The sequence below is a fragment of the Lagopus muta genome, chromosome 7, assembly GCF_023343835.1.
Source record: "Lagopus muta isolate bLagMut1 chromosome 7, bLagMut1 primary, whole genome shotgun sequence".
Lineage (NCBI taxonomy): Eukaryota > Metazoa > Chordata > Aves > Galliformes > Phasianidae > Lagopus > Lagopus muta.
Window position 1 is genome coordinate 37,199,028 of NC_064439.1, and position 18,455 is coordinate 37,217,482.

An 18,455-nucleotide genomic window follows, 5' to 3' on the forward strand; every position below is an offset into this window, starting at 1 on the left:
GTACGATACGTGCTTTTAGTAACTGGATTTCATCAGGTTGTTTTTGTTTCTGTTAGGGAATTGGGTTACATTAGAGAAATCCATGTTCTTGTCCCTTTCCAGGACAAAGCCATCAGACTCAAGTTAATGAATGATTTAAGTCAAATCCTCTGAGGGAGGACTTTACGAGCCATTTAAAATGACAGACTAACAAAGCGTGGTACATTTGTATCGTTTTCAGTGCATTATATTTTTAAACATTTTTAGTCTTCAGACTTGTGGGAAGAAGAATCACTGGCATAGTGCTGTGCATTTTGCATTTGGGACTGCTTTGTATCGCTGTAAGTCAACTGATAACTCTACCTTCGGTGTTTTCCCGGAGTCAGAGCTTAGTGAATTTAAACCGTAGAAATTCTTCCCATAAGACATGAAAGTCAGAAAAGAAAGCATTAAATCAAATCGGAAAACTTAGTAGTGAGGACAATTTATAACACTGCAGATAGACATTGAGGGATATTGGAAGATGAGCTTTTTAAGAATGCCTCAAGCATGATCGCATCTCTTCTTTAGAAATGAGCACACCTGAAATTCATCAAATGATGTGGGGTGCCATGTTATGTCTATGGCAAAGAGATGTGCTTCATTCACTTAGCAACAGCGGGTGGTTTTGATGAAGAGATCACAGTGCAGCTGAAAGAATGAGAGAGAACACAGTGCTTTGGTTTTCTGGTCAGTCTGGAGATGCTGTTCTCATTTGTTACCTCTCCATCTGTTTTAGTCATTAGCAGCTTTACCAGTGTCAACACTGGTACAGGGAGAGCTGCTGCAAATCTACAGCTTCTCATCTGTTCAAAGTTCTTTTTCTCTTCTCTTCTCTTCTCTTCTCTTCTCTTCTCTTCTCTTCTCTTCTCTTCTCTTCTCTTCTCTTCTCTTCTCTTCTCTTCTCTTCTCTTCTCTTCTCTTCTCTTCTCTTCTCTTCTCTTCTCTGCACTTTCTGTGTGTAATGGAGTTAGTAACACAGTAGAAGAGATGTGAAAAAATGGAAATTGGCAAGAATTGTATGGGTTTGTGGAAGTACCATTATGTTTCATAAGAATCCATGAATTACATATTTTCTGGTAGAGTACAGTATTTTTAGTCATTTTCATATGTTGTGTACATTTAGAGTCCCAGTGACACAGTAAATATGGAAAATTATTTTTCAGAGTTTTAAATATTATATTGTTATTTGTAGGAGAGATTTCTCTGTATATCAAAAAGACTAAAGCTGGTATTGCATAGGTTTTAGCCGCTTTGTGGCACAGATGCATCAATAGAGGAGGCCTCAAAAGATGAATCAGTGAGAATCCTTTGTGACTTTGCACTTTACATGGGCTCACTGTGTGAGCTATTCTTTCCGTAAAAGGATTACCTTACCCCTGTTTTTCTTGCCCTAACACTGCTTCAGGGTGATCAATGAGATGGTTTATTTTGATTTTAGAGAGACAGTGGGGAAGAGCTACTCAAAAAAAGTGTGACTAATGAAATTTCATTAAAGAGAAGTTTGTTCTGATACAGAGAAATTGTTGATACTGGAAGATGGAATATTGAGAGTTAAGTGAATTTTGCATCATTCTCTGATGATGCCAATCTACCTTTGCTGGGTAGGGAGCAAGCACTTGAGCTTCAAATTAGAAATCTCAAAGATGAGCACAGAAGACAAGAGCTCAGAGCTTTTGGTCTTGTAGTCCATGTTGTGCAGTGTTGCGCTCTCTGATCAACCCATTGAGAGCTCAGGGATCAAATTCATGCGCTCCAGATGCCCGTTACAAGTGACTTAGAGAACTGTTAATTTGATAGAACCTTTTGACAGCTTCCTTCTACAAGGAGGATACTCAGTTTGTCTCTTTATGTAATTTGAAAGAAAAACTGAATATGTAAGTACTTCTTTGAATGCCTCTTCACTTTAACACGGATGTTAAGTTGAAACATCAGAAAATAATTCTAAATTGAGAAGAGATGCAAATAATAATAAACAAGAAAACAGAGACAGGAAGATAGCTGCTTTACGGAGGTAAAGCAACTCCATTATGCTCAACTCTCTCCCATAATAAAGTGAAAAGTACACAGGGAGAGAAGGGAATAAGCAGAAATATTTTACTTGTTTAAATCTACTGAGGATTGTACAAGAGAGTCAGAACTTTGGCAACTTTTCCTGCTGTTTTCTAAGTCAGTTATAACTATTTCATTTGTTTATTAGGAACATTTTTCCTACTAGTATTTTTGCATGGCAAAGCGTGAATACATTTAAAAGCATATAGATACACTAGCTGCCTCCCCCGAGGTTTGTAGGATTAATCCCTATGAGTTTTGGGGTCTTTTTTCTTGGCTGGGGGTATAAGGTGGGGGGATGACCCTGTGGTTGATGAGCCTTGCAATAATGGATGAAAAACTTTAAAAATGCTCCCTAGGAACCAGGAAATGTAGAAAGAATGACAATTAAGGGGAATCATTAAATATCCTGGTCTTAACAGTTCATTATATATTTTTTTTTAATGAGTATTTAATCTAATGCTGTGCGATGGATTAGAAAAGAGGGGGAATCTGGCCTCTTTCTGTTCATAAGTTTAGCTTTTCCCTCCATTGAACATTCACTCAGGGCAAATTGTTTAACTTGAGCTGGTTGGAGGCATTCCAGCACAACAGCATTTTGCTGAAAAATAACACTGTCTTGAATTCCAAAATGCATAGTTGTTAACATTGTGGTTTGTTCAGATTTGCAAAACCTTGGGATGAGTTACAAGGGGCCAGGATGGATCCTTGTTGGTTCCTGTCCTCCAAGCTGTGCCTTCTGGGCCCATCTGTGACATGTGTGCTGTGCAGCCCTCAGCTCTGGGGGTCCCACAGCTCTTCATCGGCTCTTTCATGAAATGAAGAAAGCTACACTTTTGAAAATCCCAACTTTCAGCCCATGCTAACCATAAGTGATTTCCCAGAAGCAATATCCTGAGGACTTCTAAAAAGGCTGTTTAGAAGTCCATCCTTACTAGAAGGAGGGAAGGGAAGGTGCCCAACCGGTGTGTGATGAGTTCCATGCTGTTGAAGGCCAGGAAGACAAGGTGTGAGAAGAAATTGCCGGTAACGCCAATTAATACTGTGCCGCCGTCTTGTGATGCAAGTTTCTGTCTACTGGGGACCACCACCCTCATTTAATTTAGGGCTGGCTATGTAGTCCAAGCTCCTTACCCAGCCCTTGGCTTCCACTTCATCTCGTGTCCAAGTTGCATCCTTTGTTTTCATAGAGAAGTCTGGGAAAACTAGGTCAGTTTATCCAAGTAGAAATTATTATTTTATTGAGTTAACTCTGTGATGACCTGCCGCCTGTTTGCCTTCTGAAAACAAACTCCCTTGTGTGCAGTAAGGGCTTGCAGTGGAAATTGCAGAGGCCACAGTAATCACTTTGATTTCAAATCAACAATCTTCTTTTTTTAGTATGTTGCTGTTTCCTGGAAACAAGTGTCTGTCTGCCTTGCTCCTTCTGTGATCACTAGGTCTGGCTGGTCTGGTGTGCTGTGAAAGCACTTAATGTGGGAAGGATGTGTGTTGGCATTACTGGAGATATTTTAAAAAATCTTACAGAGAAATCAGGATTTGATGTTACTTGACCTTGTCTGGCAGAATTAAGCTCCTTAAGCCAGTAGTTGCTACCATGCCTTCTTTTTTAAGTAATCCAGTCCACTTATTATTACTATTTCAGATCTTAACTCCCAGATAAAAAAAAAAACATTTATTTTTTTTAAATGCAAGAACAGTTGGAACGTATTTTAAAGAACTTCTTTGTCATTGTACATAAAAAATAGAATATATCAAAATAGTCAGTCTGATAATTAGGTGCAGGCATGTGGAGTGATTCATGTCCTAACAGGAGTGTCAAAGCAGCTGGGGTTTCTGCAGGTGTGTTGAGGGAATTAGACCCCGTGCTGCCACAATGCTCCTGCCACTACATAAAGCATGAGTGCAGATGTCTGGAAGAGCTGCGTTCATACATGAAAGCAGCATTTCTGCATGTGAATTATGGATAGAACAATATTTGTTAAACGCACAAGCAGCAACCTTTGCCTACTGCATGTTTCTTTGAAGAGTCGCAGTAAACCTGGTGCTATCCCAAACTCAGAGACCCCAGGCACGATGTGTGGCTGAGAGGCAGGAACATTTTTAGAGCCTCAACTCACCTGCGCAGCGTCTCAGAGCAGGCAGCAAGATGTCAAAGTTGAGTTAATTTGTTTACCTGTGTCAGCCGCCAGCTTCAGCCCTGCATGTACGGGAAGCTGGTGACATGGCCAGCCAAGTGCTCTGAGCCCAGCACAGCCGCCATGTGTTATTCCCATTGACCAGGGAGCATGCTGCAGCTCAGGTTAGCCTTCTACAGAGAGCTGAAGATCCTGTGGCTGGGAGTAAAAGGCGACCCCCTGAGCTCAGCCTTAGTTTAAGGTTTGTGAAAAAGGACAGTGTGATTTAAAAAAAAAAAAAAAAAAAAAAAGCCCTTCTTTAAACTAGTTTACAGCTTTTTTTTTTTATTCCCATTGCTCAGCTATTGGGAAGAAAATTCAAAATGCAGTTTTTGAGCATGTCATTCTGTCATTTTTGCCATTTGATAAGACATACTTTTGGTATTCCAACTGCGACATCTTAATGGCAAGCACTATTAATTAAGAAATGAGGCCCAGTTTCAGAACAATCTCCACAGGCAGATGCTGGCACATGCCCACCAGCTGTGCAGGGCTGCACGTACATGTGAAGTCTCAACAATATATTTGTTAATTGCTCTTCTGGTGCTCTTAGGTCCACCTGATTAGGTAATGCAGTGTTTCCCTCCTGTCTTATGATCTCATGCTGCTGGGCTGCCTCCTGGTAGAGCAGGTCATCTGGTAGCAGTGGCCCTGGCAGGGAGGTTGAGTGCTGCCTTCTCCCACTTCAGAGCCACACCACCTTCCTCAAAGCGTCAAGAGATGGAAATAACCTCCCAATCTTCCTTTTTTTTTTTCACTTGTTTTTCTTTTTTTAAGTATCAACAATCATATGTCCTTAGGAAAAAATTCTGTGCGGGTTTTCTACATTACCTTCAGAGGAATAGGTAAATAGTAGCTGAGCTCTTTGTTTGATTTTATTATCCCTGGCTTAGTGGGAGGCCAGGGCTGCAAGCTGCCTAGGCTGTAACACAGGCTAGCGCTGTGGTTCAGGACTATAGCTCCCTTTCTCAAAACACATCTGGAACAACTGTTCCTCTGCTTTCATGAGCTCAATTTACGATTGCACGAGGCAATGTATTCTTTGTGCTTGATGAAATACACAGTGCACGCAAGCCTCTTCAGATGTGTTGTCAGTTGGCAGCTCTCTCGCTAGATGCACCTTTACACAATTGCACAAGACACCAGGAGGTACGAATGTGAAATTTAGCCTTGAGGGCTAAACAAAGAAATGAAACTTAGCTATGAATGCGGTATTATCCATCTGCAGAAACAGATATTAGATCTGATCTCTCACTACGTTACTGTAGTTTTACACTAATAGGACTCTGCTGAGATCGCTGGAGTAGCACCACTGCACGACTAAAGTGGTAGTGGTGATAGGTTGAGGCTGTTATTTTTAATACTGGTGAATAACGTAGGAGTGAACGCTTTTTGGGTTCAAATTGTATTCACTGCATGAAACCAGCCTTAATGAAAGGTAAAAATGCAGGTGGCACACAGTTTTGGTGTTGCTGCTGAACTTCTGCTCATCCTTTTCAGGAGGCATTACTTTGTGTGCTGAGTGGTAATGTATGAGCACAGGGAAGGGGTGCTTCCAGCTCACCTCCTTTTTTAACCTCCGACAGAACTGTAGCCTTTTTGTTTACTATCTGTCCAATTTGTTTTATCATGTATAATCAGAAAGCATAAATGATACAAAGCTGGGAGGAGTGGCTGACACACCAAAGGGCTGTGCTACCATTCAGTAAGACCTGGACAGACTGGAGAGTTGGGCAGGGAGGAACCAGATGAGGTTTAACAAGTGTAGGGTCTTGCACCTGGGGAAGAATAACCACGTATGTCAGCATATGTTAGGGGGAGATGACTCACTGGAGTGGAGTGTGCCCTTGTGGTCAAGAAGGCCAGAGGTATCTTGGGGTGCCTTAAAAAGAGCCTGGCCAGCAGATCGAGGGAGATCCTTCCCCTCTATTCTGCCCTGGTGAGGCCATATTTAGAATACTGTGTCCAGTTCTGGGATCCCCAGTTAAAAAAAGATGGGGATCTCCCAGGAGTCCAGGGAAGGACCACAAATTTAATGAAGGGCCTGGAGCATTTCCTGTATGAGGGAAGGCTGTATAAGCTGGGAACTTCAGCCTGGGGTAAAAGAGGACTGAGGGAGAACCTGGCTAAACTTTTCAAATATCTAAAGGAAGGTGGGAGGCAAATGGACAAGACTAGGCTCTTTTCAATGGAGTGCAGTGATAGGACAAGAAGCAATGGCCCAGAATTGAACATAGGAAGTTCCATACAAACATGCAGAGGAATTTATTACAGTAATGGTGACAGAGCACTGGAACGGGCTGCCCAGAGAGGTAGTGAGGTCTCCCTCTATGGAGATGTTCAAGACCTGTCTGGATGCCCATCTGTGCTATGTATTGTAGGGAACCTGCTTTAGCAGGGAGGTTGGACTCGATCTCTTGAGGTCTTTTCCAACATATGCAGTCCTGTGATTATGTATGAATTGTATGATAGCTGAAACTCGTTCGTTATTTTGTATGTGCTTATTATGGAAAGCCATTTTGTTAAAAATGTTGGTGGTGTCAGGAAAGAAGTTGCAATTTGTCACGATAGGTAGCTTTCCAGTTAAGCTGCAAGCAAATCAAGTACTTTTTGCTTCAGCCTGTTAGGATGAGAAATAAAATAGCTGCAGCACATACTATGAAGTGTTATAGTCAGGCCAGATAGCGGGCAGAAACAGTGCAGTGTCTGGTTTTAGTTTACAGCAGTGCACTTTCCTTGCCATCAGCAATTCTGGGTAATTCTGTCCAACAAATTGAATTGATGACATTGTATAACCCAAAGTTCTCCCAGTTGCGAGCCATCCTACTACCATGACTGTCTCATAAGAGAAATTAATGTAATATTTGTAGATGAGTAGACTGGTTTACCTTCTGGTGACCCTGAAGAAAAAAGGTCAAGTTTGGGATATTTTTACCTCTAATCGGTTATCCATAAAGAGTTAGTGTAGCAGACTTCAAGACTGTAGTCAAAAGGGCAGTTGCTTTGTGAAGGTAGCTCAAAAGGGCACTTGCACAGCTAAAATCAGATGAGACAGATTTAATGGCCACATAGCGACTTCTGACTGAAAGTTCAGATTTTGAAATGAAATTGGGGAGTTTTGCTTTACCCAGCCTGTGAATAGCAACTCTACTTTTTTTTTTTTTTTTTTTGGCTTAATATAAATTTAATGTCAAACTGACTGTTTAGAAGTCTTTTTCAATCGCTGTGTATGCATTTAGTCACTTGAGCTGTAAGGAAGAGCAAGAATGATCACACTGCATTTGTGATTGTGTATGTGTTCAGCAAATGTGTTTGGACACCACTATTCCATAAAAGGTGCCCTGTTCCCCATACTATTTCAGTTTAACTAGCTGCATACAGAATTTTATCTAGATAGCTGAAAAAGTTTCTAGTAAATCCATTAGGATTTTGGCAGATGAAACAGTAGACAGTAACCACAGAGATACTTCATTTCCTTGCGTAAGCCCTGCGAGTTTGGGAAAGCTCTCAGGATGGAATGATTGATTCCCAAAACTCCTTCCAATTTCAGCACTGACCCAGGGAACAGGATGACTGGCAACATCCAGCAGATGATGCTGTTACTCTGCAAAGCCTGTTACAAGTGGCATGGCAGATCTTAGTAATTACTTTTACAATTAGAGAAGGAAGTGAACGATTTTGTGCAGAATATTGGGAGATACTTGGGGCAGGACATGAATGAGATGGGAATGACACTTGTGTAGATTCATTGTAATGCATCACTATCTGAATGGATACATTGTGGGACCTGCCTAGGGAGAAGATAGGAAATTCTGGCAGTGTTGTGTAACTTGTAGGTTATGTGAAATACACGTAGAAATGAAAGCGACTGATGTCACAGTGGGTATGACTAGGTTATTTCCATTGCAGACATGTTGCTGGGCCTTCATGGGAAATACTTGTGATTTATTTTGCCTGAAATTGTTAATGCTAGCCTTCGGTTGTTCTTTAATCCTCAGCTTCTAGAAGTTTCTGGATTACCATATTTCATGGCAGCAATTAGCTGATGCCTTTAAAGCACCCTGAGAACGGAAATCTCAGGGAAAATGCTGTCTAAACAGTTTATTGTTAAATTTGGATTCCTGTTTCTCCATCTAGTTTGACTGCAACATGCAGGGAAGCCATAAGGGAGGTGAAGGAGTCTGTTTTTGGTTCAGCCCATGTTACGCATTTTGCACTCTATATCCTGGCTCTGACTTAAGCTGTTCCACTTACTGTCTCATCTGCCTACCACACCTGCATGCTTCAAAACGCTGTTTCTGCTGGTTTTATATACAATCTACAAAGGTAGACTTTATCAGTATATTCATGGCCCTGGAAGCAGTTTACAAGCTTTGGTGTTTTTGTTTTGTTTTGTTGTCCGAGCTGAAGTATTTTAAGGAACCTTCTCTAGGTTTCCCTCAACACTGAAGCCAAATCAGCATTTAGAACCAGCTGGTTTTTTTCTTTTGGTTTCAGGCCTTGCAGTGTCAATTCTAGATATGCAAAGTATGACTTATTTTCTTCTCATATGTCTTAAAAGCAGGAAGAAAGTTGTTTAAGAAGCAAGCACATACATATATGTATATATTCCATGCCATTAATTGTTCACCTTGAAAATGATAGCAAAGTAAAATTGAAGAAAAAGAATACCAAAGTCATACCTGTCTGCTGTCTTCAGTGGGTTTTTCTCTCAGCTTATTGTTCTGCACTGTCTTGGTTATTTTGATACTATGTCTAAGTTAAATTAGTATTGTTTTTCTTCAAGAGAGTAGAAACTCTTTTCTTGCTCGTTCCATCTACTAATTTTTCAGGGCTGTGACAATAGCAGGTGCTGAATTTCGTGTCAAAAATAAAATTTTCAGGCTGATGGAATCCTTGAAACCACAGATCAAGTTTCAGGCCGTTTAAATAAAGCTGTAGAGCATCCATTTGTATCATTCATTCATATAATGAAACCTGTTCTTTTAACTCAGTTCTTGATATATTAACCCTGCAGTTATCCTCATACATAAATGGGAGATGTGTTGCTTTCGTCAGTTATAATAGGATATAACCATATAAATCCCCTGTGCATGAATGGAAAAATAGAGCCCCCTAGGCTATAGGTATCAAAGGTCTACCCTATACTTACAATAGCCTAATAAGGTTATTTTGGAGGCATAGGTAATTACTCACGGCCTATAGCTAGTGATTCATTGTTCACTGCTGAAACATTTCTACATGAATTATGTTTTAAACAAGCAAATCCTTGGCCTTCTGTTTCACGGGGGAAAAAAAAAAGGGAATTTAAGGGACAAAAAATCACACCATTTTCCATGTTAAAATACATTGTTTGCTAGTTAAAAGCAAACTGTTATTTGAACCAATTTAGATCCTGTGTCTTACTGTTTTGAGTACATGTGTGTGTGTTTCTGAAATTCACATTTTGATGAAAATATTATTGTTGTGACTAATTTGATATTTAGAAAAGAATGTGAATCTGGGATCTCTGTGCTTTGAATAAAACAGTTGGAGTGAACTGTCCCTGGGGAGAGAATCAATCACTGTTGTAGAAGAGGGTGACATTTAAAAAAGAAACTCAGAAGAAAATGTCATGCTTAAAAAATTAGATTTAAACGCACTAGCTCCTGATTGATTTTTATTGCACTCAGATGGATACACTGATTGATTATCAGTCTTACAAATGTTTAGTACCTTTCTCACTTCTCTAATAATCAGAATAATCTAATTTTCAATGTCATTTAAGTTACTGTATTCAAGGTTATAATAGATCATATTTCTAATAAAACATAGCAATTATGTAATGAATAATACAAAGCTGCAAGGCAGAGTTCAAATTCACCTTCTTCAGGAAAAAAACCTGCCACCAGTGACTAGAAGAGCCTGCATAGGTGAAGGCATCGTGCAGGATGATGTCCTTTGGGCTCATGGTGCTGTCTTGTGTTGTGGAGCTGCAGGGCCTAATGTCAGAGGTTCCTGGGGTGTGCTCAGGGCACGCCTGCCATAGCTGAGCAGTATTTCTCAACAGGAAACCAGGGGCAGGTTTGAAGGCTTTAATAGATGTCCTCGTTCTGTGCCTGGGGCAAAATGGTAGCATGCCAGGTTCTCATGAAATTTCCTTCATGGTTGTTTCTCTGCACTCCCTTGCTAATTTCGATACGTGTCTGTAGAGAGATACTATCTCACTTAACTCTAGATGCTGTCTTGTGACAGTTGCACCAGACAGCTAACCCTATTGGTTTCTCTGAATCAGCTACAAAATATGCAGTTTTCAATGTAGTTTGTTTTTGTACTTGAAGCTCCTAGCAAGACTGTGTACTTTTAACTGGCTTTGTCTATTAGGAAGAAGAGTTTTTAATGTGAAACGTGCATTGCCTCCCGTCATTCTCCATATGTCAAGTCTCAACTGTGGCATAAGAATTTGTTTTAAGATAGTTTCCTTTTGTTTTTAAAGACTGAGCATTTTTGCCTGAAAGAAAACATTATTTCATCTGGAAATCATGACCTAGGAAGGCCAATCCATTTATAACTACCTAGTGCTCTGCATATTTTAATGCTATGTTTGGCTTGCAATTGTACTGCTGTGAACACATGAATAGGATTCTTATCATTCTGAATTGATGGCATCTCTGTTTGTCAGGCGTGATTGTGTTGTTTTCAAGATGTTTTTTCTGTTCTTTTTCTTACGATGGGGATGGCTTGGACTTTATACAAGATGGTTGTTAATTCTCATCCTGTGTTGATCCCCTCGTGACAGGAGAAGGCTGTGTAATGTTCCCTATGAAAGGGGAAAAACAACCTCCTAGATCACCACATGTTAGCAGGTCCCCCATTTCTGTGCCTGCAGCCATCAGCTCTGGTACTTGGGAGCCTTCTGTGATGTGCAGCAAGGTGCCGGCTTCATCTGTGGGGCCAGAGAAGCTGGTTCCTTGTCCTGTTCTGGAGTGCTAGGTCTTTGGAAGTTTGCTAAGGTGGCTGTTGGGAGAGATGTTCTTGCATTATGCCATTAGTTACAGGGAGCACAGTTTATAGAAGGGCAATAGGGGAGAAAGGAGATGCGAGGTGTTTGGAGGAAGTCAGGCCTTTATCCTGATGAATCAAGGTTGGCAACAAGAGCAGTTGTTTTGTGTATTTGACTGGAATTGTCCACAACTGCTAACCTTCGAGAATTAGAAATTTTTAGTAGCTGGAATTTGGATGTCAGGATTTGGGTATCAGGATGCAAGCCGTGCATGTTTGCACTCTGGAAGCCATGGCCGCAAGGCTGAGCATCAATCTCGTCATGCATACATGGCACCATTTGCCTGCCATTTCCACCAGGCAGGGCTGCTGGCTTTCTGCAGTGGATCGACCGATGGCTTCCCAAAGTGCCATGGAGCCAGTGGGACAGCAGCCCCGATGGTGGCAGTGGCAGGCAAATGGTGCCACCTGTGAGTGGTGAGGCTGATGCTCCGCCTTTGCAGCTGGGTGTTGTGCAATTGCTGACTTGCTCCCTGTGCTTTGTGGTGCTTCTGAGATTTGTTAGCTTAACAAATAACTTTGAAATGTTTAAGAACAAGAGTGGTGCGGTTTTGCAGGAATGCAAACTAACTGGAAGCACTAGTAGTTGTCAGCACAGGAACAAAAACAGTTAACTGGTACACAAAGCTGTAACAGGTCACGGGGATCTCTAAGAGGCAAAACAGCAATGGTAACATTTCGAGTCATGAATCTATTGCTGATTAATCATTATAATCCATGAAAAGTGCTGTCAAACTATCTTCTGGGCATCTGGGGAAGCAAAGGTTATGCAAGCAATTGGAAAAAATGGTGTTGTGAGCTGCAGGATCTTTTCCATTGCATACATTTCTGTCGCCTTTGACAAATGGTAGCACGAGAACTCAGCATGCCATAATTTTACCTGATGATCCAGAAACTGCCTGAATCTTTTGGGCTAGATCCCAGACTCATCTGGCCAAGCAGAGACTGGATGTGGTGGACATGAAGGCACTGTGCTTGACACTAGACAATATCAAGCGTTCTGGCATGCTTGAAAAAAGCCTGATCAAGCACGGGAATTGCTGGATGGTTGCTAAATGAGAGAGCTGGGGTGCTCTGAGAGAAGCTGTTCATGCCTTTCCTTTCCTTAGTTTCACCTACAGCAAACCCTACTTTTCTTAAAAGCATCCTACAGCATCCATTCCATGCCCTTTGCTTCAAGCAGAGGAGAGAAAAGGCAGTGGGAGACGTAGGATAAGGGGAGCAGACTATCGGGGCAGAGAAGGGGCAGCCTCTGATGTTCAACCCCTTCTTCCATCAGGCATTGAGGGAGCATCGGAGGGTAGGGGCTGGCAAACCCTGCCAAGGTTCCCTGTAGTTTTTCTGGGTGTGGAAATGCCTGTAACAGCATGCATGGAGATGACATGGAAGCTGTCATGGGAAGACAGATGGGAGCAGACATGCTCAGGCTTGGGCGTGTGTCTCTCAGCTGTCCAAGCAGTGTTGAGATGCATGCCGACGTGGCTTACCCACACACACAGGTACACCTTACTCATTCTCTTTCCCCTCACACACCTTATTTTTGTTTGGATTTTGTAACTTCCAGTATTTCTCACAGGGTAAGTGAACTTCCATACTGTCCCCTGTTGGGAGCTCTTAAATAATGCAGCCGTGGAATCAGAATTTAGTGCCCAAGTAATGAAATTCATAACCTGAGTTTTCCACAACAGCATTAACTGTGACATAGATTCATCTCTTGCATATCATCATTAAAAGGCAATGGAATTGCTTCAAGGATTGATGTGATCATATGCATGTAAAGACCAAGATACAAAAAGGTGTGATTTATGTAATATAAGCATCAGCTGTAATCCAAACCTATTCCAGCATGCAGTGTGACAGTTCCTGTTCCCCAGGCAGTGATGGCTTTGGAATTTACTGTGTAAATATGTGTGTTTATGTGTTTTTATTTAACTCCTCTAAGCATAGTGTTGTCTTAATCTTTTTCTCTCCCTTTTTTTTTTTTTTTTTTTTTTTTTTTTTTTTGAGTTGAATTATAGATATAGTTGAATCTGCTTAATAGTTCAACATAGTCAAAATTCTTTATGCTTTTGGAGCCTGGGTGTTACATGTCAGATGCACTTTATTGTGTTGTCTTACAGGGAATATAGAAATACCACTAGGTCTGATGCAGCTTTAGACAAATCTAGAAAATAGAAGTACACATAAAGCAAGAAGATAAATGTTATATGGGTTATAATGTTATTGCAAAGACCATCAGAATAAGAGAAAAAGTGAGCAAAAACTGTTCTTAGTTCTCAGGACTTGTTAATTCTCCCTTTCTGCCCTTCCTACCCTTCAGTGATTTGTGTCTGCAAAGGACAGACCTGGGCCAGTCTGGTATGGATTGACCAGCAGCTGTCTCTCTATGGATTTGGGAGTGGAAGGACCTGAGGTCTAACTGAAGGAAGAGCTGTGAGGTGTAGCACAGGAGCAGTGGCTGGAACACTGCATGAGTTATCTCCTTGTATCTGGGAGCTCTTGGCAGCAGTTCTGAGGACTGGCCTAAATAACGTGTTTGTCTTCCACGAGGAGTTCAAAGCTATTGAGATAAGTAGTTGCTGAGGCTGCCTGTTAAGCAAATTTGTCAATCGTAGAGCTATAAGTAAATGGGCCTTTATTACAAAAGCTTATTGCTTTTTGTGGTTGTGTAGGAGTTTACATAATTTTCTAAGGAGCTCTTTTATCTCCTAAGTACAGCAGTGATTAGGATTTACTTCTGGAGTGCAGTGGCAGTTAGGAGCACTCAAGATGTACATGTCAGTCCTGGATGTTTTTTTCAGCGTGTAGGACTGCATTTGTGCTCTGCCTTGGGATCCAATGAGCAAGTCAGGCAGGACATTGGCTTTAGGAAAATATTTGTAAAATGGCTGGGGGGATGCAACTCCCCAACAGCTGACTACACTGCTAGCACAGAACCTTCACAACCGCCTGAAGGATGCTGTGGCAAGGTGGGGGTCAGCCTCTTCTCCCAGGTAACAGTGATAGGACAAGAGGCTATGGCCTTAAATTGTGCCAGGGGAGATTCTGGTTGGATATTAGGAAAAGTTTCTTCTCAGAAGGGGCGATAAGGCACTGTAACAGGCTGCCCAGGGACTTACCGTCCCTGGAGGTGTTCAACAACTGTGTAGGTGTGGCACTGAGGGACATTAGAGGATATGCTGGTGATAGGCTGGCAGCTGGACTAGATGATCTTAGAGGTCTTTTCCAACCCTGAGTATTCTATGATTTGCAATAAGGTACACCTTTGCCTTTTCTGTCCACTTTTCTTGGCATCTTTAGAGTCCGTAACTGCAGACATGCAAACTGATGGTATTTGAGGTTAGGCTTTAATCCATGGAGATGCTCAGCATCCCAGCCCTGATCCAGCAAAACACATAATTGACTTCAGTGTAGGGCTGTTCACACAAATGAAGTCAAGTACATCCTTAAAATATTTGCCAGAGCAGGGTCAGAATTCTCTCAGTTGGAAAGTCAAACCTTCAGTAAGGAAACCAAAGCCATTTGTGCATGAGGTATGTACCTCATCCACTCACAAAAAACATTCTGTGTCCTATCCTTTGTTTTCTGGTGCATGCCTTACATTATTTCTGTAGACACCCCTGACTCTGCTGCTTTTCCACTTTGCTATTTTCCCATTTTGCACTTAATTTTCTCTCAGAAACAGCACCCAGAGGAACATGAATCTAGCTGTGTGTCATTCAGCCTTTAATAAATGCTGTAGGTGACACTGAATTCAAACCTCCTCTTGTTCCTGCAGTGTCCAGTGTTTGCCTACATTTTTGCCACCTTGTAGTTATAGACACAGAGCAAGTGCCCACAGAAGATGGGATACTGTGGAGATGGACCTGTGGAACCCACTGAGAAAAGAGCCAGCTGTGGGCTTCTGCTGGTATGAGTAAGAACTGGCAGGTGGAGGCAGACCATCTTCATGTGTGCCATTCTCCAATCACACCCCCAGAATTTGGGGCTCTGGTCTAAGTATTGGGGTTTTGAGCCCCAGTGTATGTTAATGCTGTTTTGTTTGTCCAGCAGTGGTTAGTCTTTGGAGTGTTTAAGATCAATACTGAGTCTCTGGGGAGAGGGACTGATTTTGTTTGGCTTTGTTGTAAAGCCTGGTGGGTTCCTTGTGCGTCTGGTTACACTTAAAATGTTAGCTTTAACTAACAGCAAGCCTCTTGATAAAATTCACAACTATTGGCAATGCTGCAGACATAGATTTATCTCCTGGGCACATTTTGTAAAATTAAGCTGTTTTCATTAAAAGAACAGAGAGTAGCATGGTGATAGAGCAGCTGTCATATTTTATTACAAAACACAAATATGTGGGAAATCAATTACAGAACGAATGCAGCACAATGCATATTTCCAGTAATCCCCCACAGCCCGGGGAAGGTAGAAGGCTGATCCGAGGGCAGGAGCAGATGGCAAGCGACTTTAAGATAGCTTCACTGCAGTTTTTCCTCTTTCAAGTGTTTGTGCTTCTCCTTTGATCTTCAGATCTTGAGTACAATGCATTTCATCTTCCTTCATTGGCTGTTTTTGAATTTAACTGTCCCCTTAAATAATTCTTGCTCGGTAGAGTTTGTATTAAATGGGGGGTTTGTTATATTCCATATTATGAAATCTAAAAAGAGAAACCATTACTGTCTTTGTTTAGTACAGTTCACATCCAATAAAATACCAGCTACGTCACAGCAGAGAATTTCTCTGTTCACCATGCACAACTGTAATGCTACAATGAAAAAAATCACACCTTGCAGAGTTAAAGAGAGACTTAGAATGCATGTGGAGTTGTGGTCGACTCTCTTGGGGGACAGGTACTGTGGGAGTATGATAGCACACCCACTGCTAGAACCTATGGAAGCTTGGTTTCATCATTATTCCATTAAATTCAGTTTTTATGGATAAATAATTAAGCTTGCGTGTGTATTCTCTGTGAATATAATGTTTTATCTCCACTTATAATAATTTATGCTTAAAATAAAACAAAATACTTTGTGATGTTTTGGAACAGAGCAACAAGCACAACATGAGGTGATCTGAATCATCTGTGCCTGTTCTTTTTCTACAGCTGTCAGAAATGATAGGAACAAAAAAAAGAAGGAACCTACAAAGCAGGAGTCCACAGAAAACTATGAAATGACAGCAGAGCTGGATGACCTCACTGAGAAGATCCGAAAAGCTCACCAGGAAACCTTCCCCTCGCTCTGCCAGCTGGGAAAATACACTACAGTAAGTATGATTTGGGGAAATATATTCTGGATACTGGTGGATGATGTGAATTTTGTATTGGAGCCTTTAGATGTTTGAAATAGATGCAGAAGTCTATTGGCTTCTTGAGTCTCCTTAGCCAGGAAGAAACTGCATATATGCATGGAAATATGTACACTTAACTGTAAAGCATTACTTAGCAATGTTTCAAGAGACTGCAAGACTAATCCAGCAGAGAAAAGTGTGGTGTCCATGAGTGAATTACATTTCAGCATTCATTAGAAATGTATTGCTTTCCAAAAACATGCTCTCTGCTTTTGTGTCAGCAGTTTACAGCGATGCAGGTGTGGAGTTCTTAAATGCTACTAGTGACTGTCCCAGAACTACTATGGTCAAAGGAAATAGACAATATCAAAATAAGCCAGTTTTCAAATTGCACATTTTATACGTCATTCCTCTTCCAGTCTACAAAAATACTACAAAGCAGCAAATGCTTCTGCTGCTTTTTTAGAAGTGAAAAATCAGCCTCAGGTCAAGAAGTAGGAACTTCTCTAGAGCACAGTTATGGGAAATACATTTTTTTATACATATACGAGGGAAAATCCAATGTCAAGTTTGGCAATGCACTAATGAAAGAGACACTGAAAACTAAATGTTAGCTATCAGCCGATGAATGACTTTGTTGGGTTTGGACTGGCTGTCAGTTGAGCAGTAGTGGCTGATGCAAAGAGATGTGTGAAACATCCCCCTGTAAAGAGGCTGGGAGTGGCGTGGCTGGGCCGAGGAGCTGCCTTCCTCCGTGGTCCTCTGCCCCAGTTGGGCACCTGCAACAGAGATGTGGCATCCTGGTACAATTTGTCACTGGATTGCTCTCTGTTTTGAGTATGTGCTCTACTCCTGAAACAAACATTAAGTTTCTCAAATTGTAATTTAGGCAAATCCATGTGTGGCATGAATGTTCAGTGAGTAGGGTACTGCTTTGTGGCATACTTACCTGTATGCTATTTGCAGTGTTCAAAAATCTCCGATCTAGGTATGAGATCTTGCATTTAAGTGCCAGAAAAGCAAGCGTATGTGTTGTGCTGTTAGAAAAGCACATATTTTCCGTGTCACTGAAAATATTTTCACAAGTATTTTTCACATTTAATTTCGAGACCTGCATAAAATTGTTAGTGCTGGGGAAGTCGTCTGTCCTCTGCATGCTTCTCTGGTGTTTTCTCTGCTTGCGTTAGACGTAGTCAAAACAATCCATGTAGGCATGCTGGTAAATACTACTGCAGTAGGCAAGCACAGCCAGCCCCCTGGGGATGAGTGCAGCATGCGAGGCTGGAAGCTCGAAAACAACCAGCTGGTGATATAACTAAAGGCAAGGCTGGAGGCTGTGGGATTCATGGTGTGTCTTTTCAGGGAAATTCCTGGGTTAATGTCTTCCACCCCTCCTCACAGTACGTGTGCTTGTGCCCCCAACTTGAAGGGAATAAAATCTTCCAGGCAGGCTCTCGCACTTCTGCTAATGCAGGAGCACTTCTGAACAAGCGTGAGAGATCTTTACAGTTCAAAGACAGTGAGTTTATGCCTTGCAGAAGAGGTGATCAGATATCCGTAGCTGGGACACGTAGCCAGACTGGAATGCATGCCAGAGCTTATTGCTCACAGGCTGCGTTGCAAATGACTTGGCTATCCCAGAATAATGTATCCATATACCTCCAAATGTGAACGTTTTGTTACAAACCTTTGTGCTACCTCTGCATTAGAAAAGTGCGCTGCAGCTGGTGTGCCAATACTTAGTACTGGTAATTGTCCAAGTTCCCAAAGGCTGAAAGATAAACCTGGGCACCTATGTGCTTGCATGGATCAGAGGCTTAAGTTTCATTAATATTTTAGTTGTTGAAATGATACAGATGGAAACTGGAAAGGGTCTTGCTGGATATCATA

At 41.5% G+C, this 18,455-nt stretch overlaps 1 protein-coding gene across 9 annotated transcripts in view; it reads left to right on the forward strand.

Moving 5' to 3' along the window:
• RARB (retinoic acid receptor beta) overlaps positions 1 to 18,455 on the forward strand; it is a 318,594-nt gene that overhangs the window by 283,340 nt on the left and 16,799 nt on the right. For all 9 annotated transcript variants that reach the window (XM_048951380.1, XM_048951378.1, XM_048951379.1 and 6 more), the window contains one exon: positions 16,381 to 16,541. In XM_048951380.1, coding sequence (XP_048807337.1) covers positions 16,381 to 16,541 — 161 coding nt within the window. The remainder of the gene's footprint in view (positions 1 to 16,380; positions 16,542 to 18,455) is intronic.